Source organism: Plecotus auritus (assembly GCF_963455305.1).
Source record: "Plecotus auritus genome assembly, chromosome: 9".
In the NCBI taxonomy this organism is placed as follows: domain Eukaryota; kingdom Metazoa; phylum Chordata; class Mammalia; order Chiroptera; family Vespertilionidae; genus Plecotus; species Plecotus auritus.
Window position 1 is genome coordinate 71324086 of NC_137783.1, and position 27224 is coordinate 71351309.

Sequence of the window (27224 nt, forward strand, 5' to 3'; positions counted from 1 at the left end):
AGTCGGCAACTCTATTGTTGGTCTCTAGGATTTGTTTGGAAATACTAGAGGTCTCTGAAACCTCCAAGCCTGGGGCCACTGAGCACTTCCCCCCTCTCCCCAGGCAGCTCTGAGCACCCCACGTTCTCTTGCTTAGGCCTGGGAGGTCTCCAAGGGCTGGGAGAGAGGGGTGCAGAAGCTGCAGCTGAGAGGGGGGAGTCTGTGGGGGAGGGGCGGGAGGGGTTGCAGGCGCATCTCCCTGGAATCACAGGGCCTTCCTGCTGTTCCTGACCAGCTTGGGACCTTCTTCCTTCCCTCCTCTCCCCTGCTGCGCAGGCACAATGGACAATAGTGGGAAACCGTGGACCAGACCCTGGAGACCTGTAAGCCTGCAGCCACCCCCTCCCACTCCCTCCTGAATCCTTGATCCCTGGCCCTGCAGGGCCCCCCGCCCCCCCCTCCCCCAGTTTCCTGTTTGCCCACTCTGTTTGCCCAGCCCCAGGGACAGAGCTGATCCTTGAACTCTAAGTTCCAGATTCCCGCTGGGACCTGTGAGCATTGGCAAGGCCTGGGCTGGGCTTATCAGCCTCCAGCCCAGATCTGCTGGAGGCATAAATAGGCCCCGGGCAAGCTGCTGCTCAGATGCTGAGCACTCACCCCAGGTACGTCCGCTGCCTCCTCCAGTCCCTCTGGCTCCCCAGCTCTGAGCTTGGGCTCTGGGATCTTGGCTCCAGGCTCTGCCAGGTGCTGGGCTCTGGATACCTGAGGCTGCTCCGCCTGGAGAGTAGGGCACAGACACAGGCCCTGCAGCCAAAGGTGCCCATTCAGCCAGGCCCCTCTCCTCCTCCAGGTCGCCCAAGATGAAGGCTGTGGTGCTCACCTTGGCCGTGCTCTTCCTCACAGGTAAGTGCCCCCAACCTAGAACCAACACTAGGAGGGCCTCTCCCTAACCCCCGTGGTCTACCCTTCTGGGCACAGGGAGCAGACCTCCCAAGATGCCTCTCTCCTGCCTCAAGCTGGCCTTTCCGCTCAGATCCCAGCCCAGAACTGGCCTGACTGAGGTGTCTTCCTCCACCCCAGGGAGCCAGGCTGGGCATGCCTTGCAGCAGGACGACTCCCAGTCACAATGGGACCGAGTGAAGGATTTAGCCGCCCTGTATATGGACTCATTCAAAGACAGTGGCAGAGAGTACGTGGCCCAGATTGAAGCCTCCGCCCTGGCAAAACAGATGAAGTAAGGACCCCAGGTGGGCTCTGGGTGGCGCAGGGGCTGCTGGTCCTGAGGGGCGGATGCCAGGAAGATGTAGCCACACTGGCTGCATCCCAGCTGCTACCTGATGGGCCCCATACCTGGATGGAGAAACAGGAATGGGATCTCCAAGCAGGGTCACAGCCTCCTAGCAGGGGGGGCGGGGGGGGCAGACCAGTGCCCCCGTCAGTGAGCCCAGCATCACGTTCTGCCTGTAGGAGCAGCTGCCCCTTCCTTACCTTCCTCCAGTCCCTCTTCCGCTCGCCAAGCGGCAGGGAGGGCGGTCTTCGGAGACAGAGGAGAACGGTCTTGAAGTATAGAGATGAGGCCTTTAAATGGTCCAGCTTTGGGGACAGACAAGACTGATCTCCAAACCCAGCACTGTCTCCCACTAGCTCTTCAGTCTGTGGACTGGGCGGGGGGGGGGGGGGGGGCGGTAGAAGAGGGAGGGGTGCTTGGGTGAGACACTGCCTGGGAGAAGCCAGGCCCAGGCCTGACACATCGCTACCCTACAAGCAGGGACAGGTTTGCCCAGGTCTCACCACAGGTAAGCTGGGCGCTGGGTTTGCAGCTCCGAGGTGTCCAGGGTGCCTGGGAGGTCCCCCCTGACACCTGCTCCCCCTTCTTCCCCCAGCCTGAAACTCCTGGACAACTTGGACACCCTGAGCGCCACGGTCACCAAGCTGCGCGAGCAACTCAGCCCGGTGACCCAGGAGTTCTGGGACAACCTGGAGAAGGAGACGGCGGTGCTGACCCAGGAGATGAACAAGGACCTGGAGCTGGTGAAAGAGAAGATGAAGCCCTACCTGGACGACATCCGCCAGAAGATGGAGCCGCTGGGCCAGGACCTGCGCGAGGGAGCGCGGGAGCGGCTGCAGCAGCTGCACGAGAAGCTGGGCCCGCTAGGCGAGCAGGTGCGGGACCGCGCGCGCACGCACGTGGAGTCGCTGCGCCAGGTCCTGGAGCCCTACAGCGACAAGCTGCGCCAGCGCCTGGCCGCGCGGCTGCAGGCGCTGCGGGACCGCGGAGTGGGGCTGGCCGAGCTGCGGGACAAGGCGGGCGAGCAGCTGCGCGCACTGCGCGAGAAGACGGAGCCGGCACTGGAGGACCTGCGCTCGGGGCTGCTGCCGCTGTGGGAGAACCTCAAGGTCGGCTTCTTGCTCGGCATTGACCAGCTCTCCCAGGAGCTGACCGCCCAGTGAGGCGCCGCCGCTCCCCCGGCCCCGTCCTCGGTCCCTTCCCATCGCTCGGTTTCTTAGAATAAACGTTTACAAAGCGGGACGCATATGTTGGGTTTGATGCTTTTTGAAGCTTCAAGGATGATTTTTAAACAATAAAAAGTTCTCCAAATGGTTCTCTCTTGGGAGAAGGGAAGGGGTGCGGGCCTCGGAGCGCACGGCTGGGAGCCCTGCGGGGCGGTGGGAGCTCCGCGCTGGACCTGCTCCCCGGAGCGGGTGTAGGTAGTAGGCGTCCCTTCCTAAGGAGGACCAAGCAGAAAGGAACAGGAGCAGGCAAAGCGACAGATAATCCAATGCCAAGTGCTTGAAGGAGCCCAGATAAGACTGCAGTCGCGGGTCTGCAGGAGGGGGGGCGGAGGACGGGAGGCGGGGCTGTTTTGCTGGGAGAAGCGGTTCCAGTCCCCAGAGGCCCCCCCACCCTTGGGCAGAGACAGGAGCCTCCCCCAGCCTCGGGCTCTGCTGGGTGTGTGGTGCACCTCAGGGAGCACTTGAAGAATCTGGGCAGATTCAAACCAAGAGCGTGGTCCTTGTTCCTGCCTCCTTTATTAATGAAACAGCATTTAAGCACTTCCCTTTTGTTTTTTCACAAGGGCAGCTGCCCTCCCTCACTCCCACCCTATCCAGAAGCAGCCACTGTGTCCTCGGCACAGCTGTGAAGCCAGCCAGCCCACCGAGGGGGCTCCAAACCCTGCCACCCCCTTTCTGCCCGCTCTGGCCTGAGTCAGAAAAACAACCACACCGCTGCAGAGAGTTAGCACATTTTTATTTTCAGATGCTTTCATGCCACTGTCTTACCGCACCCCTCTCAAAGTCCTGGCTAGACAGCCATTAAACCCACGTCTGGAGGAGGGACTGGAGCTTGGAGATGGGAGGCCACTCCCCAGGTTGAAGAGGAGGGTGGCAGAGGTTGCCCTTTTCAGACCCATTTGCCTCTGGGCGTCCATGGCTATTTAACAAAACACGTGTATGGCCAGCACTGAGTTTGTCTGGATACACACGTCCGCACGTCCACATGTGTGCGGCCCTGTTCACACCAGCCTCTTCACAGCCAAAGATCGGGGCAGCACCTTCAGGCAGCCTTCCCACTTCCTCCCCACAGGGCTTCCCTGACCCCGGACAGGCCAGTGGAGGATTCCCCTCCTCCCGCTTCAGTTTGTCTTAAGGACTCTTGGATAAAGGAGCAGGCTTTTTAGTTCCTAACCATCTTGGTTCCTAACCACCTACACCAGCAGGTATCAGCCCAGGTGAGAACATTGCCCACATGTGGTGCTAGGGTCACAGGCCCAGCTGGACCGGAGAGAAGCCCCGGCAGATTTCCAGGGGGGCAGATGCCTCCAAGTGGGTCCAGGTGTACAGGCCCCGCCCAGCTTGGTCAGGGAGCCTTCACAGCTGGCATAGGAGGAGGGAAGGCTTCTTTCTGTGTCTGCTGAGCAGAATGTGGGTGGCTGACCTGGGCTTGAGGTCTGGCTCTGCCATTGAGCAAGCTGACTGTGACATGGGCAAGCAAGTCCTTCACTTTTCTCAGCCTCATCTTCACTGGAAGAATGGGAGACCGCTCAAGTAGAATGTGGTTCTAGAACTCTCAGATGAGAGCATCTAAGCAAAGCACCATCTGTGGGTGACCTTGGGTTTCTTCTTAGGTCCCAGGACACTGGCCCTCTCCCTCCAATCCTGGTCCCAAGGGGGCAATCAGCTCAAACTGTAGCCACAATGACAGCCATTTACCTTTGATGTGCCAGGTGCTAAGCACTGTCTCATTTCATTCATTCATTCATTCATTCATTCAACAAACCTACAATGGAGGGGGCATTGTTGTGCCCCTTTCACAGATACGGAACTGAGGCTGATATACCTTGGTGGAGCCAAGGTCAGAGCCTAGTTGTATCTTACCCCACAGCTCCCCCAGGGGCCTCCTCCCCTCAGGTGTGGCTGAGAGGGCTAGTGGCCCAGGTGGTACAAGTCAGTAGCTCCGTAACTTGGGTGAATAGACAGTATCGACTCTCATGAGGACATACAAGTGTAGGCACAGTGCCTGGCAAGAGCACACATTCAAGGCATGTTGTACAGCATTTGGCAGTTTTATCGAAGTATTGTAAAACTAGCATCCTGTTTGTGCCTCCACACAAACCCGTCGAGGCAGGCAGGGTTATTCCTTCCTTACAGGTAAGAAACTCGGGCCCAGACATGAAGAGGTGGGAAGGCACCGGCCCTAGGCCTGCTCGGTCCAGCGCCGCCTGCAGAGCAGCCCACCCATGCCCAGTCGAGACATGACATGGCACATGTGGGACGCCCCACTCACAGCAGCTTTATTGGGAAGACAGCATGCCTGGGGCCAGGTCTGGGGGTGGGAGGGGAGGACACTGAGAATGCTGCCCCTTTCAAACGAACTTCAGGGGCAGCCCTGGAGGCTGCAGGACCCAAGGAACCAGCAGGATGGATGGGCAGGCAGGCTTGGGGCTTTGAGGTCTCAGGTGGCCTAAACGGCTGGAGCTGGGGTGGTCTCGGGGGCCAGGTCCCAGAAGCTGGAGAACTTGTCCGTGATGGAGCTCCAGTAGCCCTTCAGGGAGCTGAAGCCGTCTGTCATCCAGTCCCTGCACGGAGACAGGCGGGAGAGCAGCGGAGTGAAGACAGTGCATCTGCAGCAGCGGCCACCATGGGGCCCCAACGCCTCCCAACTGCCTCTCCCTCCTCAACCTCGCCCAGCGACACCCCTGAGACCTCAGGAAGAGTCCCCGACAGCTCCACTCTGGCAGAAGGTGGTGATGGGACCCTAGCTCAAGTCCTTTGCTTGCCTCTCCAGGCTGGGCACATGTTGTGGCCCAATGATGGGGCACGGGAGTGCAGGTGGGACCTGTCATTCTATTCTAGGCAAATGCTGCCCCTAGAGTTATACAGCCTGGTGGCTCAGAGTGGCGGGGCGGGGGGGGGGGGGGGGGGGTGGTGGCGAGGAAAGGCCTCTCATTTGGAAAGTCATCGTAGGGTTGGTTTATCAGCTATGTGATCTGGGCAGGTCACAACCTCTCTGAGCCACGATTTTCTCATCAGTGAAATGGAGACAATAATCCCCACTGCACAGGCAGTTCTGAGTACTGAAATGTCTGTGGGGCTTCTGCCCAGGGACACCCCAGTGCTGGGCAGCGCAGGTGGAGGGGAGAGGATGGGGGCAGGGCAGGTGGTAGAGGAGGGACAGACTTCTGCTCCTGTGGGGCCACGGGCTCGGAGCAAGACTGAAACACACACACACCCTGGGCTGAAATGGGGTGTGTGTGTGGGGCGGGGGCCGGGGGAGGACATCCCAGCCAAACTGCTAGCCAGGCTGTCAGAAAAGGACAGGGAAGTGAGGCCTTCCTTAAAGCCACACAGGACAGCTGAAGGAGAAAGGCAGCGGCAGAGGGAGAGGGGCCAGGAGGAGAGGGCCTGTCCTCTCTCCTCACAGCCACAGGCCTGTTGCGTAGACCAGGCAGGAGGCTGAGAGCACAGGTCCTGGGTGGGGCAGGTGGGAGCCGGGCGGGCGTACCTGGCCTGCTGGGTCACCTGGAGCTCCTGCACGCTGGTCAGGGCATCCTGGGCCGTCCTGCTCGCCTGCTGCACGTAGTCCTGCATGAATGCCAGGAGGGAGGCCTCATCCTGCTCCGCTGCTCCTGCGAGGACAGTGGCCGAGTGGGGTGAATCAGCGTTGGGAGCCCTGGCTCCTGCCCAGCCACCCATCAGCCCCCAGATCACCAAGCCACCTCCCCAGGGCCCTCTGGCAGACACCTGCCCCACTGGTCCCCAGCGCTAGTCCCCACAAGCGGCTTACGGGCAGAGGCCAGGAGCGTCAGGAGGGCAGCAACGAGGAGGGCCCGGGGCTGCATGATGCCTTTGTCCCTGCAGGGAAGGTCTGGTGAGGCGAGTTCTAGGCCTGCAGGGGTGTGGCTCAGTGCACCAAGCTGGCTCCAGCCAGGTGGAGAGCCTGCTCCCACGCGAACATGCTAACACGGGAGGCAAGGATTCCCGAAGCAGACACAGCCCGAGGAGGGAGGCGTGGGGTGGAACAGAAAACCCACCAGACCCGGAATCAGGACACCTGGGTTCTGGTCCGTCTCTGCCACTAACACGCTGTGTGACCTTGGGTGGACTCTGCCCTGTCCGAGCCTCTGACTTCTGTCTGGGACAGGACTGGGGTGTCCAGTCCCAAACATGCGGACAAGGGAAGTGTGCAGACCTAGAGCCAGCTCCAGCCCCAGCTCTGGGCAGGTGACTTCGTCCCCATAGGCCTCAGTTTCCCCCAGCGTGCAATCGGAGGTGGGGCCTCCATTAAGCCCTCAGTCTTCCTGGGCTCCTCTCAGACTTTGCTGGCTGGGCAACGGGGACCCTCTTCTGCCCTTCTCATCCTGCTCTCCTGTCCACACCCCCACACACCCCCGCGCCCAGGACATTACCTGGAGCAGCTGCTGCTGGGAAGGAATTGAACAGGCAGAGCAGAGGGTTCTGACCTGTTTTATATTCTCCCCAGGACAGAGGGTGCCCAGGATCTGGTGAGCTGGGCAAAGGTCATCTGCTGATCAGTCTAGACCAGGGCCTAAGGCAGGGCGGCCAGATGAAGCCAGGCCTGCTGGGAGAATTGGGAAATCTCTAGAAGGACGTGGGTGCCCATGCCACTCTCCTGGTACCCCTATAGCCCAGATAGGTTCAGGAACTTGGGGTGTACGAGCCTGGAAAGACCCCATTCCTTCCGAGCAGCCTGGCTCCCCTGGAAGAGGCTAGTGAGAGGAGAGGGGCTTAGGGATAAGCCAGGGGCCTCTGGGTCCACCTTTGCCCTTCACACTTGGTCCCTCCCTTCCCCACCCCTAAGCCCTGATAACAGCCCAGACTGGGGGGTGGGGTGGGAGTGAGAGGGCAATGGGCTTGGGAACAACTCAGAGCATTGGGATGGGGTGTCTGGAGGGGGTCACAGAGGCCTGAGCGAGGCTTGTGTGTGGAGGTGACAGCTGAGTTCAAACAGCCCCCTCCCCGGCATCTCCGACTCTGGCTTCAATCCCAGTGCTGCTTACCCAGAAGCCTCCCTGTGTTGGCCCAGGGCAGGGGGTGGTGGGAGAAGGGCCAAGGCCACTCTGGCCTCTGAGCCCAAGGCCTTTGTACCACCCCGCCTCCCTGCTACTCGCCTTGCTCTCTAGACCCAGTGATAACATTCCCGGGAGAGCAGCTGGGCTCCTGGCTGGGCCTTCCCCACGTGGTGGCCGCTGGGATCAATTCCAGTGCCGAGCACCTCTCGCCACAGGTTCCTCAGCTTGGAAATGGCAGCACTGGCTGCTGGGCACCTGGTGGAAAGCAAGGCTGGGAGAGGCCAGTCTGGGTGGGCAGAGGGCACCGAGATGCTCTGCAGGGTCAGCTGGCTGTCCAAGAGACAGGCAGGCTGGGGGAAGTGTCCCCAGGGCCCACAGCAGGAGCCATGGCCTGGATGGCAAGATCAGGGGACTTGGAGTTCTAGCTGCTAAGACTTTGGATCCAAGAAATCCTAGGTTTAAATATGCCTCTGGCATTTACTCATATGGCCCAGGACCAGAGGTCTAACATTTCAGAGCCTCACTTTTCTCCCCTGTGAAATGGGGATAGAATACTGGTGAAGAGCCCAGGAGAAGGTACAAAGTGCTGATCCACTAAGGGGGCTCCTTGATCTCTCTCCTTTCCTCCCAACACGTTGCCCTCCTGACACCACATTCAGAGGCAGGGCGCTTCCGAGGGAGACTGGGCTTCTGGCAGGCAGCCGTCCTGTCAGGAAGTAACTACCGTAGTCCCACAGCGTGGAATCAGAGCCTGAGAAAGTGGCCTGGCCCTACCCGCAAAATTCTTTATCCATGGCTGAGGCTTGGAATGTTCCTATTAGACACTCATTCCTCTGGCTTAGACCTTGTTTTCTGTCAAAATTTAATTATTCAGATTCCCATGTAGTAGACATGATTAACCTCATTTTATAGGTAAGCACCCTAAAGGGGTGGAGATATACCCAAGTGCACAGCCCCTCAGTAGCACTGGGAAACAACCTGGTCTTCAAACACCCTCGCTGGTACCAAGTAGTGGAGAGGTGAGCTCCTTGAGGTTTATCAATCACTCATCCTCAATTCATCGCAGGTCTCTTTCTGAGCACAGATGTTGGTGATGGAGTTGGGGATGGGGTGGGAGAAAGGTGATTAGAATGTCACTGAGCCCTAGCTGGTTTGGCTCAGTGGATAGAGCATCAACCCCTGGACGGAAGGGTCCCAGGTTTGATTGCAGTCAAGGGCACATACCTGGGTTGCAGGCTTGATCCCTAGCCCTGGTCAGGGCATGTGCAGGAGGCAACCAATCCATGTGTCTCTCTCACATCGATGTTTCTCTCTCTGTCTCTCCCCCTCCCTTCCACTCTCTCTAAAAAAATAAAATAAAAATAAGTCAATGGAAAAATATCCTCAGATGAGAATTAACAAACAAACAAACAAACAAACAAAAGATTTGGGCATTGGGGAGGTAGCAGGCAATTTTGCCCACCTTCCTCTTCTGCTCTGGCCTATTCCTCATCCCAAGAGGTGAGAGCCACAGCAGAAACCAGAGTCCAGGTGGGGCTGAGGCACCACACCTCAGCGCAGGGTGTGCTCAGATGGAATGGCTGCATCCTTCAGCCCTGCTTCCTCCCATTCCACCTCCATGTGGGAGGGGTGTGAGGAGTCTGTTCCCTGTCCTGCATGGCAGTGCCTGCTGAGCCCAGGCAGGTGAGAAGCTGCGGGCAGAGCAAACCAGCAGGTGGTGCCGAGCTGGGTGCAGAAGCAGGTGCATGGGCCCATGCAGCTGGTCACTGCATGCCCTGACCCCTGGGACCCATCTCCTCCTAAGGGCTTGGTACCTGTGAGCGCTTGTGCCTGCCTAGCAGCTCCAAGCCTGGGTCTCTGTAGGGGAGGGGCTGTCTCAGTGGGCAGGGCAGGGTGCTCTCAGGCCCCTCTCTCCTTTTCCCTCTCCCTCCCTCCTACCTGGCTCCCCTGGATTAAAGAGACTACTTTGGCCTACAGACCAGCTCTGGGGAGTATCCAGGGCGTGTGTGCATGTGTGTGTGCGTGCATGTGTGTGCGTGTGTGTGTGTGCGCACGCGCGATGGGGGCCAGGGAAGAGTGTTGGGCTGACTCTCTCTGCTTCCACTTGTGTCCAGGAGCCCCCGTGATCCTTGCCCTGCCACTAGGCTGGCCTGGCAGCCTTGATTCCGCCCACCAGCAGAGGCCCTGGCTCACCTCGCCTCTCCACACCGGAAGTCCCTCCTACCCTCTCCCCAGATCCTGCCTATTACAACAGGAATTGACCCCCTTAGTTCTCCCTGAGACAAAGGTCAACATGGAGCACATGTGGGGACACATGTCCATGTAACTTGCCTGTCCCTGACTGGGCCTGGGGGGGTCCCCTCCTGACTCCTCTCTCTGGGCTGACCCCTGGTTTGACCCCAGTGGGTGGACAGAAGGGTGGCTATCGGTGATGCTAGACTATCAGCCTGGTCACCGCACAAGCCTTTAGGTCTTTCTGTTGTACATCAAGGAGACTGAGCTCAGAGAGGAATGAGACTCGCCCAACATCACACAGTCCCCAGACTCACAGCGCCAGGGCCAAAGAGAACCCGAGGCCTGCAGAGGCAGACTCTGTGCTACCCATCAGCACTTGCAGCCTCTAAGCCTGCCCCTAGCACTAAGCCATTCACAGCCAAAGAAATATGCCTGCAGTGGGCAATACATGCACCTTTAATGGCGTGCCACCCACCACACGCCAGGAGACATGTCTGTGGGTGCAGGTGCCAGGCTGTGCCAGCCTTTTGCTCCAGGCTTGAGCTGTGTGTCCACAAACTGCTCATCTACGTGCATACTTATGTGTGCCTGTACACGTCCTGCAGCCGCTCTCAGACACACTCACTCAGCGCAGACTCCACAGAGAGGAGGCGGATGCACTCTGAGCCTGCCACATGCTGCTGCTGGGACTGCAAGTCCAGGTCAAACTGCAGCTGAGGTGTCCTTCGTGACTCACTGCCCTCCTCCTCTCTGGGCCGGGAGGAAGGGTTGGGACAGGGCACTGAGCACCAGCTCTGGCCCACCCACCTCAACCGTGCCTGCCTCCAGAGCAGCAGGGAGTCAGTCTTTCAGGGGCAACACACGGCTGCTGCATGATGGGCACTGACCATGCACCAGGCCTTGTTCCCAGCATCACACAGATTCTCTCAGGGAATCCTCAGCCCAAGAGGCAGCTGAGGCTCAGGGGGGTTAAAAGACTTGCCCAAGTTCACACAGACAGTAAGTGGGGAGCCCAGATGTATAACCAGGAGGTCTGACCCCAGAATCTGAATCCTTAACAACTACTGCAGGACAGCCCCGGCTGCTCCGGGAGAGCCCTGACGCTGGCGTGGGGCGTGGGGTCAGCAGAAGGGCTGTGAGCAGCAGGCCTTTAGCTGTCTTCCCCCGGAGACATCAGGCCACTCTGGTATGGGAAGAATGGAGGTGGCAGGTCAGGGGGCGCACAGCGGGGTCTGTTCTGACGGCAGTTAGCCAGGAGTACGCGGCACCCAGCCCAGGGAGCCAACTGTGCCGTATGACAGACGTCGGCTCCTGGTCCCGGAGGGCGGGTGTCTGTGTGAGACCTCATTTGGAGAGAACGTTAGGAGTCCAAGTAGAAGACCTCTTGATGTCCCCCAGCGCCCTCATAAAGGCCCCCTGAGAGCCTCAGGTCCTGAGATTCACCAGAAGCTGGCCACTTCTGTCCAGGGAGTGCGGCAGGGCAGGTGAACAGGACCCAGCCTTGGGCTGCCCTACCTGTCACCTGCATCGTAACCCCTGGCGACCTGCAGAGGGCCAAGTCTCACTGCCATGCTCACTGGAGGGGTGAGCATTCTTTGGTCCAAATCAGGAAAACAATGTTTTTAACATCAGCAGCTTTTTAGTGCTTAGTCTGTGCCAGGCACTGCATCGCTTACTTCACAAGAAACATCTCGTTTAATAGACCCGACAACCCCTTTTCAAGGAGACACAGGCTCAGCGCTAGGCCAAGTTGAATCACTAGACCAAGGTGACACAGCTTGGCAGCAAGGGACAGGAGGCAAACTTACAATTAATCCCTCCATACAGGGGCCAGCCCAAGGCTCTCCAGGCCTGTCCAAATTGGCACACTTGACCAGGACCTGGATATTAGCTCGCTGCCCTGATTGTGGCCCTGGGAGTCCCAGTCTAGAGTCCGGTGCTTTGAGATGGAGTCAGATTGGGGAGTTTGGAGGTGGGGGTGCTCTCACCCCTGGGGTAGACAGAGGAGATGTGAACTTTGTCCCCCAAGCCTGGCACTGGCCCCGAGCTGCCAGCTGGGCCTTGGGGACACCTGCCCTGGACTCAGGCATTTCTGGGCCTCACTCTCCGCAGCTCACACTCCCTCTTCCCTTCGTACTGGGTGGGGCACAAGCAGAGAACAGCTGCTTCTGATTGTTGCCCAAGCTCCAGTCTGCTGTCAGCTTCCACGTCATCTTAGGGTCACAAAAGTCCAAGAGGCCTCCTGGGAATGTGTCACCTTCCAGCGTGGAGTCCCACTGGGAGGGGCCGTGGGAGGGTGGCCTGGGGTTTAAATGTCTGGCTGGCCCCGGCTTGTCAGTTCGGAGAGTGGAGGAAAGCCACCTGAGAGCCTCTCTTCTTGCTCTGATTCCAGGAAGGGTCCAGTGAGGTGGGAGGCTCTGCAGCCAGCGAGCAGCCCAGGATGTACCTGAAGGCAGTGGTGCTGACGCTGGCCCTGGTGGCTGTCACCGGTGAGTAGCAGCTGCCTTTGGATGCCCGGCAGGGTAAAGAGTCGGAGGCCCAGGCGAGGGGACAGTCCAGTGCCTGTCAGCCCTGGCCAGACACGAGGGCTGCCCAGCAGCCACCTGGCTCAGGGAGAGCTGGCGCATTCACAGCTGCAGCCCACTGGCCTTGGTGCCATACAATTTCACACGCCCACCGCCACCCGGCTGCAGCGCAGGTGAATGGGGAGGGACAAGGAACGAGTCTGGTCTCATGAGCTGCTCTGCTTCCTGCCCAGGTACTCGGGCTGAGGTCAATGCCGACCAGGTGGCCACCGTGGTGTGGAACTACTTCAGGCAGCTGGGCGACAATGCTAAGGAGGCGGTCGAGCATCTCCAGAAGTCTGAGCTCACCCAGCAGCTCAAGTAAGTGGGCCACGCAATGCCTGGGTCAGGGCTGAGCTGGGCGGCAGACCTGGGGCCACTGCCTGCCACCGACTCCTGTGACCCTGAGGCCTCCCGGGCTGGAACCCACATGTGCAATCAGGCCAGCTGCGCGGAGAAACCCCTCAGGTGTCTTCCTGCCTGAACTGCAGAGTGTGGCAAATGCCACCGCTCAGCACTGAGGCTCATGGGAGCAGGCGGAGTAGGCAGCACGGAGGAGTTCCGCCGTGCTGGGTTCTAACACAGTCCAAGAGGAAGGGCGCTGGGGGCTCTGAGGGTGGGCACATGCAAGGAAACCAGCCCCTGTGCCACTAGAAGGCCCTGGAAGAATCCAGAACCTAACATCTGAGAGAACGGGGTCTTCCCAGCCCCCCCCCCCCCCCCCCGGAAAGGCCCTCCATGGAGCTGAAAGCAGTGCGCTCCAGGCACCCGCAGCTGCGACCAGCCGACCAGACCAGCCGACCAGCCAGAGGGAGCGTCAGACACACACTCAGGGCAGCAGCCTGGCCTGCCAGCCCTTCGCTCAAGTCGGGACCCACCCGGGGACAGGGCGGGAAAGGCGGGGCGAGGCCGGCCCCCGCTCCCCCGTCCTAGGCAGGGTGTGTAGGGTGAGTGCCAGGTCGGGAAACAAGGTGGGGCGACGCCCAAGCTAACCCGCCCCGCGCCTCCGGGCAGCTCCCTCTTCCAGGACCGAGTGGACGACGTGAACGCCTACGCGAGCGACCTGCAGAAGAAGCTGGTGCCCTTCGCCACGGGGCTGGGTGAGCGCCTGACCAAGGACTCGGAGCAGCTGAAGGAGCAGATCCAGAAGGAGCTGGAGGAGCTGCGGGCGCGGCTGCAGCCGCACGCCCAGGACGTGAGCCAGCGGATCGAGGACAGCGCGCGGGAGCTGCAGCAGCGCCTGGGGCCCTACGCCGAGCAGCTGCGCACCCAGGTCCGCACACAGGCCGAGCAGCTGCGCAGCCAGCTGAGCCCCTACGCGCAGCGCATGGAGACGCTGCTGCGCGACCAGAAGGACAACCTGCAGGCCTCGCTGGCGCCCGTGGCCGACGAGCTCCAGGCCCTGATCGACCGGAACGTGGAGGAGCTCAAGGGGCGCCTCACGCCCTACGCCGACGACCTCAAGCTCAAGATCGACCAGAACGTGGAGGAGCTGCGCCGCAGCCTGACGCCCTTCGCGCAGGACGCCCAGGAGAAGCTCAACCACCAGCTGGAGGGCCTGGCCTTCCAGATGAAGAAGAACGCGGAGCTGCTGAAGACCAAGCTCTCGGCCGACGCGGAGCAGCTGCGCCGCAGCCTGGCGCCCCTGGCCGAGGACGTGCGCGGCAAGCTGGGGGGCGGCGCGGCGGGGCTGCAGCAGTCGCTGGCGCAGCTGGGCAGCCAGCTGGACCGGAAGGTGGAGGAGTTCCGCCGCAGCGTGGAGCCCCACGGCGATGCCTTCAACAAGATCCTGGCGCAGCAGGTGGAGGAGCTCAAGCAGAAGCTGGGCCCCCAGTCGGGGGACGTGCAAGGCCACCTGATCTTTCTGGAGAAGGATCTGAGGGACAAGGTGAACTCCTTCTTCAGCTCTCTGCAGAAGGAGGGCCAGGACCAGCCCCTGCAGGAGGGCCAGGACCAGCCCCTGCAGAAGGAGGGCCAGGACCAGCCCCTGCAGAAGGAGGGCCAGGACCAGCCCCTGCAGAAGGAGGGCCAGGACCAGCCCCTGGCGCGCCCCCTCCCCGAGCAGACCCAGGAGCAGGCGCCCCTGGGGGGCTGAGCTGCCCTTGGTGCCCACGGCCCGCCCTGGACACCTGCCCCGCCCCGCCACCTGTCTGTCGGTCTGTCCCAAAGCAATTCCCTTACGAGTTTGAGGACACGTGTCCTGTGGAAAATGACGCTACCTCTCGCTACTCAATAAAACTGCTAAGAAACTATCCCAGCCTGGGTGCCGCGTGACTGCTTGTGTTGCTGGGACAGGGTGTCTGGCCTACAGCTGGCAAAGCTTAGCAGAGCAGCAGGGGAGACTGGGGGACTCCAGGGCAGGGGAGATGAGACTGGCGGCGAGGGCAGGGGTGCTGAGATGAGTGTGCTGAAGACAAAATAGGCAATCCACTCTCTCCACTTCACTCACAAATATTTAGTGCCCCCAGTGTGCCCGACACTGTTCTAGGCATCTGCAGCCTGAGTCTGTCGCTGCCTCGCCCCCAGGGGCTGCTGAGGTGAGCAGGACTGCCCCTGACCTGGAGAGCTCCCGGCACAGTGGAGAGACGGCCCTCCTGCCTTAGTTCTCCTGTGCCTTTCACTCGACTTGTGTGAATTTTGGTTTCGTCCACCCCAGCCCCACTCCCATTGTAAAACAGACATACTTACTTCAGAGACTTCTGGACGACACACCCTGGTGTCCAGAGTTGAGGAGCGAGGCCTAGAGACACGGGTGGGTCCCGGAAGGTGGGGTGAAGCAGGTGCCCAGGTGCCTCCTGCCCAGCGACCTGCCTAGGGGCGGGGCTGCCAGCCGCTGGGTGGACAGGGGAAGAGGAGCCAGGCCCCAGGCAGCCTCTGGAGTGATCTCTCCCTCCCCGCTCAGAGCCTCAGAGAAGAGCCAGTCCAAGCCTTTGTCCCAAATGACTTACATCCTGGCTGCTCCCTCTGACCCAGGTCTGCAAGTCCATCCTGACAGCCTTTCCTTCCTAGGGTGGGGTACAGGCTTTCCTCAAAGACACCCAGACTCGCACTGAGGACAGGGCTCTAGGGAGAGTGTCTGGGGGTCTCCTCTTTCCATCCCCCCTTCCTCCCAAGGTGCTCTCAGGATGGTGGCCCCAATGGCGTGGTCTGGCCCAGCCTGCCCGGCTCTGGCCCTGGGGCTAGCCTGAGCATCTGCCTATTGGAAGCATTCCGCATGGGAATCAGGCAAACCCGGTTTGGAAGCCTGGCTTTGCCGTCGACTGCTGGGTGGTTTGACCTCCTTTGGAGGATGGGGATGATGATGCTTAGCTCACAGAGTTGCTGTGAGGGTTTGGAGGGGCGGTGCATGTTAGGCACTTAGCACACTATTGGGCAGAGTAAACGTGCAATAACTGCATCCGTGGTGAAGCCGCCACTGCTGTAGCAAATAGATGCTCAAGAAATGTGCTTTCCTCTCCCTGCTCACTCCTGACCGCAGATGCCGCTCACATGCCCTACAGCATGAGGCCGCCAGCCTGGCCAAGCGAAGACCGTGGGGCCTCCCTAGCTCTGGCTGCTGGCACTCCCACACTCTGGGTCAGTAAGGCTGCTGCTGCCACCTGCACACCCCATGCACTAGGAAGGCAGGGACTCACTGTGAAAACACCTGGGCGACCCACCAGGCACCTGGAGGTTTGCTGGTTGGCTTTAGGGAAGGGCCAAAAAGAACAAGGCGCTCAAAGGAAGTAGGACAGCCCTGGTAGGAGGCTCAGTTGGCTGGAGTGTCATCTGGTGCACCAAAAGGTTGCGCGTTTGATTCCCGATCAGGGCACATACCTAGGTTGTGGGTTCAATCCCCAGTAGGGGCAAATACTGGGAGGCAATTGATTGCTGTTTCTCACATTGATGTTTCTCTCTCTCTCTCTCTCTCTCTCTCTCTCTCTCTCTCTCTCTCTCTCAAAATCAATAAGAACATATGCTCAGATGAGGATTTAAAAAGAAAGAGGAAGTGGGACAGAGGGCGAGCAGGTTTTTGAGTGGGTCTGGAAGCGTCAGAGATGTTCTGAGACCTCACCAAAGGGCCGCGCCTGAGCACTGGGCCTCAGGGTCCCACAGCTTGTCCTTATAGGAGCCTGAGATCATTCCCCCCACACCCCCAGAGCCAGTGCACTGGGCGAGGGCTGCCTTCTCTTTCCTACACCAAGACTTCTGCCTGGCCGCCAGTCTCCTGGTTCTGAGCTGGCAGGTGTCTGCTGGCAGTGGCATCACTTTGGGCTGCCCAGCCTCTGCACCTCCCTGGTTTCTTTGGGGAATCTCCTCACAGGCGTCTGAATGAATGTCACCGTCCGCCTCCCGGGGGAGACGCTAGGACTGCCAGCCTCCTGCCTCCTGCCTTCTTTCTCTGGGATGTGGCCGGGGCCCAGGCTCGCCCATCGGGCGGAGGCCCAGGCTCGAGTAAGGAGCTGCTGTCAGGCTGACCAGAGAGGGGATTCTGTCTGGGTGGGCAGAGCAGTGGCAGCAGCCAGTGTGCCGAGGCCAGAGGCTCCGCCCAGGGCCAGGCTGCCGGGCTGCCGGGCTGCTGGGCTCTCCTGGCTCAATGGTGGCAGCAGTTTCCCCGCAGGTCTGGCTTTGTGGAGTGATCCTGGCCACGTTTCTCCCTTAGCTTCTCTTATTCTTGTCTATTTTCCAAACCAAGTACTCCAGCTTTTCTCTACATTTCCAGAAATACATGAATAAATAATTTTTAAAATATATACTAGTATATTTTTATTGATTTCAGAGAGGAAGGGAGAGGGCAAGAGAGAAACATCAATGGTGAGAGAGAATCATTGATTGGCTGTGTCCTGCAGGGGACACTGGGGATCGAGCCCGCAACCTGGACATGTGCCCTTGACTGGAATCAAACCCAGGACCCTTCACTACGCAGGCCAACGCTCTATCCACTGAGCCACACCGGCTAGGGTGATAAAGTATTTTTTTGGAATGATGTCCGGAAGGTTGTTTGGCTGTCCAGTCTAATTAGCATATTACACGTTTATTATTATAGATTTCTTCATCACTCCAAACAGAAACTATGTATCCATTAAATGGTTCTCCATAACCATTCCTGGACTCCAGCCCCTGTAAATCTCTAATCTATTTTCTGTCTCTATGAGTTTACCTCTTCTAGACAGTTCAGGTAAGTGGAATCATAGTATATTTGGCTTCTTTCACTTTGCATGTTTTTAAAGTTTATCCATGTTGCAACATGTATTAGAATTTCCTTCCTTTTTAAGGCAGAATAATATTCCACTGTAGGTACATACCACATTCTGTTTATCCATTTATCTGCCCATGGACACTTGGGTTACTTCTGCCTTTTAGCTACTGTGAGTAATGCTGCTATGCATATTGGTATAGAAACATTGCTTCAGGTGCCTGCTTTCAATTCTTCTATGTATATACCCAGAAGTGGAATTGCTGGATTGCATGGTAATTCTGTTTAATTTTTTGAGGAACCACAATATTGTTTTTTACACCAGCTGCACCATTTTACATTCTCACCAGCAGCACACAAGGGTTCATTTTTCCCATCATCTGTAACACTTGTTATTTTTTATGTTTTTTAAAAAAATAATAGTCATAGCCCTAGCCTGTTTTGCTCAGTGGCTAGAGCATCAGCCTACAGACTGAAGCGTCCCAGGTTCGATTCTGGTCAAGAGCACATGCCTGGGTTGTGGGCTTGATCCCCAGTAGGGGTGTGCAGGAGGCAGCCAATCCCTTCCTCTCTAGAATCAATAAAAATATATTTCAAAAAGAAGTAATAGTCATTCTCAGGGGACATATATAATATTTTCAACAATAAAGATTTTTTAAAAATAGTCATTCTAATAGTATTACTTTATTTTTCATTTATTTATTACTTTATTTTTTTAACCCTCACCTGAGGACATTTTTTCCATGGATTGTTTAGAAAGAATGGAAGGGAGGGAGGGAGAGGGGAAGAGAAAGAGAGAGAGAGAGAAACATCGATGTGAGAGAGATACATCAATTGATTGCCTCCTGCCCACACCCCAATTGGGGCTAGGGATTGAACCTGCAACCCAGGTACATGCCCTTGACTGGAAATCAAACCTGAGACCCTTCAGTGTGTGTGGTAACACTCTAACCACTGAACACACTGGCCAGGACAGTTCAATTTAATTTTTTTCCATCATCATTTATTCCTTCTATGACCTCTTCCACCCACCTACCCACAATCACCACACTGTTGTCTATGTCCATGAGTTCTCCCTCTCTCTCTTTTTTGCTCAACACACCCCCTACCCCAAACCAACAGAGCTGTCTGCCTGCTCTCTCTGAGTCTGTCTCTATTTTGCTTGGTAGTTCAGTTTATTCATTACATTCCACATACGAGTGAAATCCACTTGTCTTTCTCTAAAACTATAAATGAATGAATAAAACTAAGTAACCACTAGAGTTTCTCCAAGATCCAGTCATTGCCCCCGGCAAGACTGAAGCACTTGCGCACAGGAGAACCACACTCACCAAGCGCCCGGGAAGGGCTTGTGGCTCTGGGACCGCCCATACCGATATCTCCCAGAGCTCAGCACAATTTCAGCCTGGAGCTCCGGGCTACCTCTGGCTCCTCAGGTAACCTGGAGATAATGAACTCTGCCCTGGGCATAGGTCAATGCCCCAAAGAGAGTCTCAGCCAGTACCCGTGTGGGCCAGGCTGAACTGCTAGCCACACCCCTGCAGCCATCCCAAAGGTTCAAGGTCACAGTCATCTGAGAACATCAGAACCTCTGACGTCTGTGGTGTATGGAATGGCCCTGACCAGGGAGAGGAGAGAGCACAACAGGGTGGAAGGGGGAAGTCTGTTTAATTTTTTGAGGAACCACAAAAAATTGTACCCATAGGGCCTTGCTGCTGTTTGGGGGTTGGTCCCAGCTGGTCCCAGCAGCTCCTGCATTGGGATGCTGTGTCCTCCTGGAGTTGTCATAGAACAATATGTGTTCCCAGAAACTCTCTGGAGAGAAAAACAGCAAGGGTGGGGTTACCTAAGTACTGCTGTGTCTGAGAGCAGAAGTGTGGGACCCCGGCTATCTCACTGTGTGGTGACAAGCTGCTAATTCTGGGGAAGCACAATTAAAGACCCCAAAATTGCCCATCTCAGAGGAGTGAGGATTTGAGCTGCTGGTCTTGAGAAGGTAGATTGGTGATACTGGGACTAAGGAGCTAGGGCCTAGAAACACAAAATTACAGGACATTGGGAGTGGACGGATCCATCTTGTCTCTCAGTCCCATTTTTTTAAATATGTTTTTATTTATTCTTATAGAGGAAAGGAGATGGAGAGAGAGAGAAACATCACTGGGAGAGAGAAACATTGATTGGCTGTCTCCCATACGCATCTTCACTGGGGATCTAGCCCCCAACCTGGGCCCTAACCAAGAATTGAACCCGCAACCTTATGGTGAATGGGACAACGCTTAACCAACTGAGCCACAGCAGCCAGGGTTCTCAGTCCAATTATTTTGCCATCACCTCCAAGAAATGATCATAACTCTACACTAACAGCCTCTTGAGGTCAGGCACCCCATGTGTTCATTCATCATTGTATTTACATATCAACCATCTTGCAGAGTAAGGTAACCAGCCTGCAAGATGGCTCCAAGATTGACCCTCATCTGTAGTATTCACACCCTGGTGTGTCCCTGTCGTATTGAAGAGGGCTGACATTTGTGATCAATAGGCCATTGTGGAAGGCATGGCACGTGACTTCCAAGGATGGGTCCAAAAGGGCATTGTGGTTTCCACCTGGTTTTCTCTTGGATCGTTGATGCTGAGGAAAGGCAAGCACCATCTGTGAGGACACGCAAGCAGCCCTGTGGAGTCGTCCACACGAGGAACTGCGGTCCCTCCTCAATAACCCGCCCCAATTGGCCAGCCATATGGTGAGACACCTTGGAAACAGATTCTCCAGCTTTGGTCAAGCTTTCAGACAACTAAAACCCAGTCAACATCCTATCTGCGACCTCATTACAGACTCAGAACCAGAACCAGTAGCCAAACCACTGGCTCAGAGACATTGTTAGAGATCACATGACACTGAGTTTCAGAGTGGTTTCTTATACAGCAATAGCTAACCAATACACAGCCTCTCACACACCAAATGGTCACCGCTCCATTGATGAGTGAATGAATCCTCCTTAGCATTCAACATTCCCACTGACAGACAACTCACCATCTCTCCAAATAATTGATTCTATCTTTGGACAATTCTGTTAAATATTATTAAAATTAAACTGGGTCTTTCTCAATACAGCTTTGGTCTTATTTTTACTACTCTTTTGAGCCACGGAATAGTTATAATTAGTTTTATATGCGTTCTGCCTAAAGGAAACCTACCCAGAGACTCCGTGCATGGAACCCCAAACTTATGGACAAAATTGAGCCTGGGAGGTGCCACGCTTCACAGCTGCCTCGGGATGTAGAATTTGGTGGTTTCTGAGAGGGTAGAGGTCTTGTGTATCTTGTTTATTCCTGTATAGTCAGTGCCTAGCACAACGACGAGAACTTAGTAGATGCTCAGTAAATATTTCTTTAAGAACTAAATGAATTTGACATCTTTTTTCCTGCTCTGTTGTGCAGTACATGCATGTTCGTCTTTGCCAGGCAAGGCTGAATTGTTTTCCACGATGATTACACCACGTTGTCTTCATCTCTCTCAATAGTAGGACCTTCCTGGACAGGTTTTCTAATTTTCTTATTTTTCCTCTCACTTCTTCGCCCTTTATTCAGTTTTTTTTTTTTTTAACTTTTGAAAACATGTTTTTAATTCGCAAGAGCTTAAAAAAATTCTGTGAATGTTCTTTTACAGAATCCTGTCCTTATCTCATGAGTGTATGTAATCCTTTAATTCTCTGATGATACTAATGGTATTTGTAAGTGTTCTTCCTGTATAGTCTCAGTCTTCTTCAAGTTTCTTTTAAAATGCATTTGCTTGTCTTGGTCTCTAGCTTTCATGTTAGGATCTTTTATCAAATGACAGGTAATCTTTGCTTGTCTGCTTAACTGTAAGAGTGTGGATTTTAAAGCCCATTTGAAGTTCCAAGGACATGAGTGCTTGTTGACTATGCACTTCAGTGTGGGGTGGTCCCCTGGAATGTTTACTTGGGAAACACCTGGTGTAAAAATATTTAGGTCTCTCCTTTTCAGCTGGTCACGTTTCCCCAGAAAGTTCCTCCCACCCTGCTGCCTGGAGGGGAAGGTCTGGGTTCCAGTGTTCTCGAGGCCCAGTGTGGGAAGCAGGATGGGACTCCGAATCTAGAGGGCACTCTGATTTAATTCCTCTGTTTCTAGCACAGCACCTCTGTTCTCTGCTTGCCTAGCATCCTCCTTCCATGGGTCTTCTGTCTTTCCCTTCTCAGAGAATAAACCTCCAGTCTTCTGCCAAGGTGAGAAAGAGCAGCTAAAGCAGCACCTGCTTTTTATTTATTTATTTTTAAATATATTTCTTTATTGATTTCAGACAGGAAGTGAGTGGGAGAGAGAGAGAGAGAGAGAAACATCAATGATGGGAGAGAATCATTGATCAGCTGCCTCCTGCACGCCCCCTACTGGGGATCGAGCCCACAACTCAGGCATGTGCCCTTGGCTGGAATCAAACCTGGGACCCTTCAGTCTGCAGGCTGATGCTCTATCCACTGAGCCAAACCGGCTAGGCGGTACCTGCTTTTTAAATAGTTTCAGCCAACGTTTCATATTGTACAACAGCCTCCTCATCCACCTCTTCCTTCAGCGGCAGCTGGTGCTCCAGTCCAGGGCTGTTATAGGCGGCGGCCCAGCTGTGCCCTGCACAGCTCCGATGGCGCCTTTCCCACGCTGCAGATGTTATGGGATTGTGTATTGCTGACAAGTTTCCGCAGTGTTTTAAGGAAGAGGAGGCTAATTCTAACTCACGCACAGGGGTGACATGGGCAAGCACCCGATTCGCCATGGCTCCTTACCCTTTTGCAAGGTCAGTGCAGTCGATCAGATTGGAGCCCCTGTGTGCTCACAGCCAGCGATGAGCTTCTTCGGGCCTGCTCAGTTCACTGTACCTTCTGCCTGCTTTCCAGCTTTCCAAATGGTGTTGTGGTCTTTCTCCCATTCTTCTTGTCCTAGGTGTCTACATCTTCTCTAAAAAGACCTTTCCACTAAGTTTGAGAGAGGTCTCAGGAAAAGGTGAAATGAGATCCATGCACTCAACTTGTCTTGTGTATCTGGAGAAGACGCGGCCTTGTGGTGCCTTTCGTTTCAGGAGCCCAAGCACCAGCTCTGACCACCTGGAGGTCTTCGGGGCATAGCAAGGGGTTGTGAATAGTAATGAACCTGTCAAAAAATATTCTTGCATTTTAAAATTTGTGTTAAGTAAACAACCATGGAATTCATGCATCTAGTTATAAAGATGTTCATTGCAATACTGCTTGTAATTTTGAAAAATTAAAAACAAACCAGTGTGCCCTGGCCAAGGAACTCAGTTTGTTATAGTGTCGTCCCAAGATGACAAGGTTGTGGGTTTGATCCCTCGGGCAGGGCACATACAAGAATCAACCAATGAATGCACAAATAAATGGAACAACGAATTGATGTTTCTCTCTCTCTCTCCCTCTCTCTCCCTCTTCTTCTCCTTCTCCCTCTCCCTCTATCTCTCCCTTCTCTCTCTCTCTCAAATCAATAAATAGCTCGACTTGTGTGGCTCAGTGGTTGACCATCAACCTATGAACCAGGAGAGCACATGTTTGGATTGCGGGCTTGATACCCAGTGTGGGGCGTACAGGAGGCAGCCAATCAATGATTCTCTCTCATCATCGATGTTTCTATCTCTCTCTCCCTCTTCCTTCCTCTCTGAAATCAATAAAAATATTTTTAAAAAGTAAATAAAATCAATAAATAAAAACAAATAGCCTGGCTGGTGTGGCTCAGTGGTTGAGCATGGTTCTATTCCGGGTCAGGGCACATGCCTGGGCTTTGGATTCAATGCCCAGTAGGGGCATGCAGGAGGCAGCCAATTGATGATGTTTCTCTTATTGATATTTCTATCTCTCCATCTCTCTCCCTTCCTCTCTCTCTAAAAATCAATAAAAACATATAAAAACCCAGACAACCAAATAAGCAAAATACAATGTACAACATATTGTTAAATTATGGTATGTCCATATTAATCTCCATTAACAATCATATTGTGAATGAACAGTTATTGACATAGATGTATACATATGATGTACTCCTCAAATGATAAATTGGGTTACTAAACAGCTTGATCACATAAAATAAATTTGTAAAAAATTATGTAAAAATATTTATGTAAATATATGCCTAGAAAAAAATATGGAAGAATATACAAATGCTAATGGTGGAAAAATATGTAATCATATATATTTTGCTTATCTGTATTTTATACTTTTTGTACATTGTACTCTTTTAAATATTAACAAAATTAAAAGCTATTTATTAATGTTAGTTAATATTTTAATAGACAGGACTTTCTGCTCAAAAATGGCAGGCACTCTTAATTCTATCCACAGATCTTGTCACCAGAAGCTTAGATATGTGGGCTGTTCACCCTGATCTTAAGCAAGATTGCCACCCCTCAGTCACCTTCACAGTTCAAAGACCCCTGTATGCAAGGTCTCAGAGCAATATCTATTTTGCCACTCCCTCTTTGGAAAAGCTCTATTTTCCATGTGAGTCTGGTGCACTTTCTGTATCTGATGATGATGATTATGTGACTGGCTGAATGTCCCCTTTGTGGGCTTCCAGAAAACCCAAAGCCAGTGTGAAAGTCACTGCCCACAGCTTTGCCTTCCCACTGCCTGGCTTGTGTCCTTCTGGCCTTGTGCTTTGCCAGGCCCTCATGTTCTGCTATTCTTTTTATTTTCACTGGTTCTGGGAGTCTCCTCTCTCCTTCTCTCTCCCTCACCCTCCCTCTCATCATCATTTCCATTTTCACTGACGGTAGCCTCCCATCTTTGGGGACGAGGAACGGTATATGTAAACAAAATTCAAACAAACAATCCAAAGCCTTATCTTTGTTGGCACAACATCACTATGTTGACTTAGAGTGTGCTCAGTCCATTTGTGGTGTTGACTCCTTTTCAAGGTATCCAGTCCACGTCACTGGTCCCCCGAGCAGTTGCATCACCGGCAGGTGTTGGTGACACAAACATCCAGCCAGGGGCGTTTCTCAGACAGGCAGGGTCATGACCTGTGGAGGGTAAACAAGCCTTAGCGACAGGCTAACGACCTAAAGACCCGGTGCTATGGCCACAGCTTGAGTGGGTCCTACCTCTGGAGAGGGTCCCATTTACCGTGGGATGGGAGAGGAGGGGGAGGTGGACTCCATTCCCCATGATGACTTGGCAGTGGCCCCTGGGCTTGGCTGTCCTTCCCTGGCTGGCCCTGAGCTACCGTTCCTGCATTTCAACAGCCCTTTCTCCCAAACCATGAAGCACTTGGGGTGAGGGGAATAGAACCCGGCTTCCTACTGCGCAGTGCGGGTCCCTGGCTTCTCCCAGGAAGAAGGGTAGAGACTCTGTTTTGGTCCCGGGCGCAGGGATCCATCAGACACACGCAGGACTGGCCCAGGGCGAGAGCCGGCGCAAGTTACTGCATCTCCCGAGGCTCAGTCTCTCTGGAAGTAAAATGACGATGACAACACCTGCCTTGGAGGATTGACTTGAGCATCACAGATAATAAGAGCAACACCGGGAACACGTGGCACCAGTGGAGGGTATTGTTATCATGGCTCTGCTCTCCCTCCCAGAGGGACCCCTCGGGAGCTGCAGACACTGGGTGTCCCTGGGCGCGCTGGGGTTAGTGTGCAGAGCCCCTCTCCAGGGCTGGGCGAGGCTGGTGCCCTGCCAGGTCCCCAGCAGTTTGGGTTCAGTGTCAACGGTATTTTTGTTTGTTTGTTTTGATTTTTAGGGAGAGTGGAAGAGAGAGGGAAAGACAGAGAGAAACATCGACGTCAGAGAAACAACGATGGGTTGTCTCCTACACGAGCCCCAACCAGGGTACCGGCCGGGGAGGAGCCGGCAACCAAGGCCTGTGCCCTTGACCGGAGTCGAACCCAGGACCCTTTGGTCTGCAGGCCGACACTCTATCCACTGAGCCAAACCGGCGAGAGCAAGGGTATTTTTGATGCAATGCTAACTTCTCTTCTAAAGCCATCATGCCTCACTTCTCCGTCACCCCTGGCTGTAGCCCATACAGAATGCTGTCTGCCAAGGGGAGCTCCCGGTCTACCTCTCACACTGTCCTTTGATTACCCTCCCTACTCGACACCTCGAAATCCGGTTTCCTCCCCACTTTCTCCGGCCCTCTGGAACCAGCTCCTCTGCCTCGGCCTGGCCCAGAGCGCTCCCTTCGTCCCCCCTTCACTGGACCCTGGCCTTGCCCCATGCCGCTCCCTGGTTCCTCCCGCAGCCCTGGGGAGCTTATCCTCAGGCAGGCGCAGACCCAGACAACCTGGGCTATAAAATCCAGCGAGCTCGCCACCCTTGCAAGCTCCTCCCGCTGTGTCCACTAGTCAGCACCTCCTAGGAAGGCCGCAGCCAGGCGTGGCTGCAGGAGTGCTGCGGGAAGGGAAGTCTGGGCCACAGCACGCGTGCAAGGTCCAGCGCCTCTCCCTACCAGGAGCGACTCGGTGCTGGACGATTAGGTTAGTTTTACTAAGAAAGATGGCAGTTTCTTAACATGCGTCGAACAGTGTCCCAGGCTTTTGGTAAGACTTTTGGAGTCTATTTGTTTACAAAGGGAAGTAACATCTCTTTGTAATGAAGAGACTGGAGTCATCACCTTGCCAAGTGATGGAATCTAGGATCACTAATAGAGGGCAACTGGACGTGGCACCTGTCCCGCGGTGCTATTAGATGAAGTCTCTGCTGCCCCTTTATTTTCACCGGAAATATTTTACACATAACCTGAACATCACTGAGCCTTCAGACCGAGGTCCCAGTTCATGTGAAACACCGAAGATAAAAGAAACAAGGTAAATGACATTACAGAGGAACAATCAGAGAAGTTATGGGACATTATACAAGACAAGTGGTTTGATCTTTTTAAAAAGTTAATGTCATTTTAAAAAAAAAAATAGGAACATTGTACTAGAGTTGAAAGAGTACCTAATAACCAGGGCAATGCATAAACCTTTACTGGATCTTGATAGAAAAAATAATGAAACAATACTGAAAAGGTTTTAAAAGAATAAATGGAGACTTAGGAGCGTGGACTGCATATCCAGTGGTGTTATGGAATTACTGTTGCTTTTCCTAGGTATGGCGAGAGTATTGTGGTTTTGTAGAAGAGTGCCCTTAATTTTTAGGATATGAAACTGAAGTTATTGAGAGGAAAAGTGTACACTACCCACAACTTCAAACATATAAAACACATATACACAGAGAGGAAGCAAACATGGGAAATAGCCCTGCCCTGTGGCTCAGGCGGTTGGAGCATTGTCCCGTGAACCAAAACGTTGCAGGTTTAATCCCCAGTCGGGGCGCATATAGGAAGCAACCAATTGATATTTCTCTTTCAAATCTATGTTTCTCTCTTTTCCCCTTCCTCTCTCTCTAAAATCAATAAAAACATATCCTCAGGTGAGAATTTTTTTAAAAGGCAAAATATTAACAATTACTAAACCTAGATGGTGAGACAAGAGTGATCATTGTACTGGTCTTGCAACTTTTCTGTACGTGTGAACATTTTCATAGTAAATTAGGAGATAAAAGGAGCTGATGTGAAGGCTTGGGTCCATGGGTCACTTTAGGAAAGACAATCTCGACCACAAAGAACCCCCAAAAGTGTTCCTTTATTTCTACTTCCTTGGGTTAGTTGAATTTTTCTCAAGAGAATGCTCCAGTCACTTTCCTGGAGGGTAAAGTCTAACTGGCCAACATTTTGGCCAAT

General features: G+C 54.5%; 3 protein-coding genes across 6 annotated transcripts; 2 read left to right on the plus strand and 1 right to left on the minus strand.

Moving 5' to 3' along the window:
• Nucleotides 1-481: 481 nt before the first annotated feature.
• Nucleotides 482-3032, plus strand: APOA1 (apolipoprotein A1). Of its 2 annotated transcripts, XR_013961660.1 has the most exons (5): nucleotides 482-641; nucleotides 830-882; nucleotides 1060-1213; nucleotides 1863-2778; nucleotides 2875-3032. XR_013961660.1 is itself a non-coding variant. In XM_080688526.1 (4 exons), exons 1-4 carry the CDS (start codon nucleotides 622-624, stop codon nucleotides 2428-2430), a joined length of 795 nt encoding a protein of 264 aa, XP_080544652.1. In that variant the 5' UTR covers nucleotides 482-621; the 3' UTR covers nucleotides 2431-3032. The 2 variants fall into 2 exon arrangements, 1 of the variants encoding a protein (XP_080544652.1); XM_080688526.1 differs by having other exon boundaries at nucleotides 1863-3032.
• A 177-nt stretch (nucleotides 3033-3209) lies between these two features.
• APOC3 (apolipoprotein C3) lies at nucleotides 3210-18920 on the minus strand. 3 transcript variants are annotated; one of them, XM_080641873.1, is made up of 5 exons: nucleotides 18818-18920; nucleotides 14999-15050; nucleotides 6266-6333; nucleotides 5984-6107; nucleotides 3210-5057 (listed from the first exon to the last, which is right to left on the minus strand). In XM_080641873.1, the coding sequence occupies exons 1-5, from the start codon at nucleotides 18855-18857 to the stop codon at nucleotides 4943-4945; spliced, it is 399 nt and encodes a 132-aa protein (XP_080497999.1). In that variant the 5' UTR covers nucleotides 18858-18920; the 3' UTR covers nucleotides 3210-4942. The 3 variants fall into 3 exon arrangements, with proteins under 3 accessions (XP_080497999.1, XP_080498000.1, XP_080498001.1); XM_080641874.1 differs by lacking the exon at nucleotides 14999-15050 and having other exon boundaries at nucleotides 18818-18914; XM_080641875.1 differs by lacking the exons at nucleotides 14999-15050; nucleotides 18818-18920 and adding an exon at nucleotides 7500-7614.
• APOA4 (apolipoprotein A4) lies at nucleotides 11862-14572 on the plus strand. Its single transcript, XM_080641872.1, has 3 exons — nucleotides 11862-12235; nucleotides 12505-12631; nucleotides 13325-14572. The coding sequence occupies exons 1-3, from the start codon at nucleotides 12187-12189 to the stop codon at nucleotides 14403-14405; spliced, it is 1257 nt and encodes a 418-aa protein (XP_080497998.1). The 5' UTR covers nucleotides 11862-12186; the 3' UTR covers nucleotides 14406-14572.
• Nucleotides 18921-27224: the final 8304 nt, after the last annotated feature.